The 3,410-nt window shown below is 65.0% G+C and overlaps 1 protein-coding gene across 1 annotated transcript; it reads left to right on the top strand.

Moving 5' to 3' along the window:
* The first annotated feature begins 1,156 nt into the window (after positions 1 to 1,156).
* On the top strand, positions 1,157 to 2,958 carry LOC141949785 (uncharacterized). Its single transcript, XM_074883782.1, has 2 exons — positions 1,157 to 2,415; positions 2,507 to 2,958. Exons 1-2 carry the CDS (start codon positions 1,857 to 1,859, stop codon positions 2,887 to 2,889), a joined length of 942 nt encoding a protein of 313 aa, XP_074739883.1. The 5' UTR covers positions 1,157 to 1,856; the 3' UTR covers positions 2,890 to 2,958.
* The last annotated feature ends 452 nt before the right edge of the window (positions 2,959 to 3,410 follow it).

Below are 3,410 nucleotides of genomic sequence, written 5' to 3'. Positions count from 1 at the left end.
TCTTTGGTTGGTCGCTGGACTCGGTGGGGCTCAGCCAGGACGGTGCCAGCAGCAGCCCCATGCCTGGGGACCTGGCTGACACCTGCGCAGCCATCCCCCCCTGTGACTCCCCCTCGCTTTTGCTGCCCGATGAGCTGCTTGGCCTCGACAACACCATCGACACCGTCCTGGGCCTGGAGGACTTTCTGATGGGGCTGGAGGCCCAGGAGCCGTGGGGGGATGCGGGGATGGAGCCGCCCCCGTCCCAGCCGGCCGTGCCAGAGAAGCGGGACTGGAAGCGGGGGCAGAGCACCCTGTCACCGCCCCCCAGCAAGCGCAGGGCACTTGCAGTCAGCCCGGGGGGGGCAGGGGGGAGTAAAGATTGATGTAGGGAACGGGGCAGTGGGTGATGAGAGTGGGGTATCTTGGGGGTGCGGGAGGAGGGTGGTGTATTGGGGGGGTATGTTATTGTATTTGGGGGGTGGGGGCTCAAGGGTGGGGTGTTTGGGGCGTGGGTGGGGATGTTCATGTATTTGGGGGGAGGGAGGGTATTAGAGTAGTTTTGATGGGACATTCTCTGTTGTTTATTGCAATTAAAATTTGTTTTCTTCAAAACCTCTCTGTGTCTGTGTGGGAGGGGGAGGCAGCGCAGGGGGCATTGGGAAACGGCACCCAATGGTGCAACAGCCCCACTGAGCCCCAAATCAGAGCCGGTGAGCCCTGAAGGGCACTCAGCCGCCCTCAGGGCCGAGTCACCACCAGCGGGGCAGGCAATGGTGGTGGGGGGGAGGGGGGACTCCCCCGGCCCATTCCCCGGGGCAAGGAGCCCTTTGGCGGGGCAGCCAGGACAGACAGCTCCCTGCAGGACTCACGGACACGGCCCCACGCAGAAAGCAGCACGGAGCCCCTGGCACCAGGACACACCTTGGGGGGCCAGGGAGGGCACGGGCACACACCCCAGCCAGGGCCGCAAGGCCTTCATCCTGAACACGGCCAGCGTCCCCTCCCATGGGGACAGGGCTCGCTGCAAAGCCCTTCCCAGCTTCGAGACGTTCACGCCCTTCCTCGCCTCCCACCCCGCTCTGCTCCGCAGCCCGGCATCACCTCACTGCCGCAGCAAAAGAACCTCAAATCACCCCAGGAATGTTAAACTCAGTTATCCACAATCATTCTTCTAACCTCAAGGCCAGTTTACATTTTGCTAACTACCAATTCTTAATTCCCACAGGCACCTGCGGGCAGAGACCCCCTGTTCAGCGACACCCCGGGATCCCACACAGCTCCTGGGGGACCAACGCCCCCCAGCCCCCGCTGTGCTCTCCATCCTGGCACAGAGGAAAAGCAGCTGGCCAGGAGTGAAGCCAGTGAGGAGTCAGGACGGGGCTCCCTGTCCCCCCGCTCTCCTCTCCTGTGCCCTGGGTGGCGCCTTCCACCCCTCCAAACTGGCAGCAGATACGGCAGGGACAGAGTAGTTGCGGCTTCATCACTGCCGTTAGCCAGCCTGTGCCTCGGCTTCCTCCTGCGTGAGCTGGTACCAGGGCAGCTGGTGCCCACATCTGGGGAGCTTTACACCAGGCCAAATAACACTGAAAAGTTGCAGGGGAGTCACAGGCTGGTTTTGCTCAGAGCAGCCATCGACAGGGTGTAGGTACAGGGCCCAGTGTCGTCTGGGCTGTGGGTAAGCAAAGGCTGAGGGCAGCCATGGAGCGAGGGGCCGGAGTGTCCAGGAGCCCATTGCCTGCGGAGCGGCTCACAGCCGGTCCCCGGTTACGGGGTGTCGTTAGGGGTGATGTCATAATGGGGCAGATCCAAACCACCCGACGACAGGGTGTCAGAGCGTCAGTGCTGCAGCCGCGCCGCCACCGGTCACAGCAGACATGCTGCGCTCTGTCCCGGGTCTGCCGGCGGCCTCTGAGCCTGCCCAGCTGCCCCCCATCACCTACCAGCTGCCCCAGGCCAGTGTCTGGCAGGGGGGGCCAGGGCCCATGGGGGCCCCGGGGCAGCTGGTGCAGCTCCACCCCGGCATGTGGCTCCCTCCCATGGTGCAGCTCCCCCCAGGGGTGCAGTTCTGCTCCATGGCTGCTCCCTGTCCCCCTGCCCATGGCTGGGGACAGCAGGTGGTGGGGAGGACGCTGGTGCCCCCCCAGCCGATGGGGCTGGGGCCGGGGACCGTGGTCCAGGAGGAGCCCCTGTACCCCACGGGCTCCTGCCTGCTGCACGTCCCTGCCCGCCCCAGCCCCCCGTCACCCTGCCACCCCGCAGCTCAGCGCTGGGTGCAGGGCCCCCCTCTGCTCCACAACACGCCCGGCAGCGCCCAGAAGCTGCCGGAGGCCTCCAACATGGAGGCAGTGGCCGTCGAGGACAGCGTCCCTGCTGCCAGCGCCCACCAGCCCGCCCTGGCTCCGCTGACTGGCAGAGCCACCATAAAGCCCAAAGGTGAGTTTAGGGGCTGGCAGAGCCCACAGGCAGACAGCCAAGCTGAGGAAAGGTTGCATGGCCTGGACTTGGGTTGGCTTTGCTTTTGCAGCAGCAGTGACCACCCTGGCAGCCCCGGGGAAGCCCGCAGACCTGCCCGAGCAGGGGCTGGACGCCTTCGCGGAGGCCTTTCCTGAGGAGGCAGAGGACACCACTGCCCAACAGATCCTCGCTTGGCTTAACACCGTGGATGGCGAGGACACCATCCCCGACGTCCTCGACAGCCCCAGCGTGACTGCCTTCCTCCAGCAGCTCCCCGACGTCTCTGCCTACGTGGCGGAGGGCAGCAGCCCCAAGGAGCAGGCAGTGGCGGCAAGGCTGGGGGACAGTGAGGACGCTGTCTCCGATGTCCCAGAGCTGACGGCCCTCCTCGGTGAGCTCCCCGACCTCTCCAGGTATGTGGAAGCGGGTGGTGGTGGGAGTGGGGAACAGTGAGGACACTGTCCCTGATGTCCTTGATTTCCCCAACAGCCTCACCAGCACCATGTGCTGTGATGAGCTCCCCGACCTCTCTGTGTACGTGGTGGACGGTGACTGCCCCCAGGACCGAGCGATGGTGGCACATCTAGGGGACAGTGGGGACACCGTCTTGACCGCCAGTGTCCCCAACTTGCCTGCTGAGGTCCTCAAGGAGCTCCCTGACCTCTGCAGGTACGTGACGGAGGGCGGCTGCCCCAAGGAGCGAGCCGTGGCGGCAGGGCTGGGGGATGGCAAGGACACCGTCCCCAGTGTCCCCCACGTCTCCAACTTGAGCACCTCCCTTAACGAGCTCCCCCACCTCTCGGAGTACAGGGCAGAGGGCGGCTGCGACAATGAGCAAGTGGCGGTGGTGATGCTGGTGGACGGTGAAAACATCTTCCCCGACGTCCATGACAGCCTCGACAGCACAGTCTCCTCCAACAAAGCCCCCAACTTCTTGGGCTACGGGATGCAGGGCAACTGGGCCAAGGACCACC

The sequence above is a fragment of the Strix uralensis genome, chromosome 14 (assembly GCF_047716275.1).
Source record: "Strix uralensis isolate ZFMK-TIS-50842 chromosome 14, bStrUra1, whole genome shotgun sequence".
In the NCBI taxonomy this organism is placed as follows: Eukaryota; Metazoa; Chordata; class Aves; order Strigiformes; family Strigidae; genus Strix; species Strix uralensis.
Note: the sequence above shows the minus strand (reverse complement) of the source record. Positions and strands in the feature narration are given on the sequence as shown.

Bases quoted from the DNA above. Each gene is read 5' to 3' on its own strand.
- LOC141949785 (XM_074883782.1), top strand. From the start codon at position 1,857: ATGCTGCGCTCTGTCCCGGGTCTGCCGGCGGCCTCTGAGCCTGCCCAG. The intron at 2,416-2,506 runs GTGAGTTTAGGG...TTGCTTTTGCAG, and splicing joins AGCCACCATAAAGCCCAAAG to CAGCAGTGACCACCCTGGCA.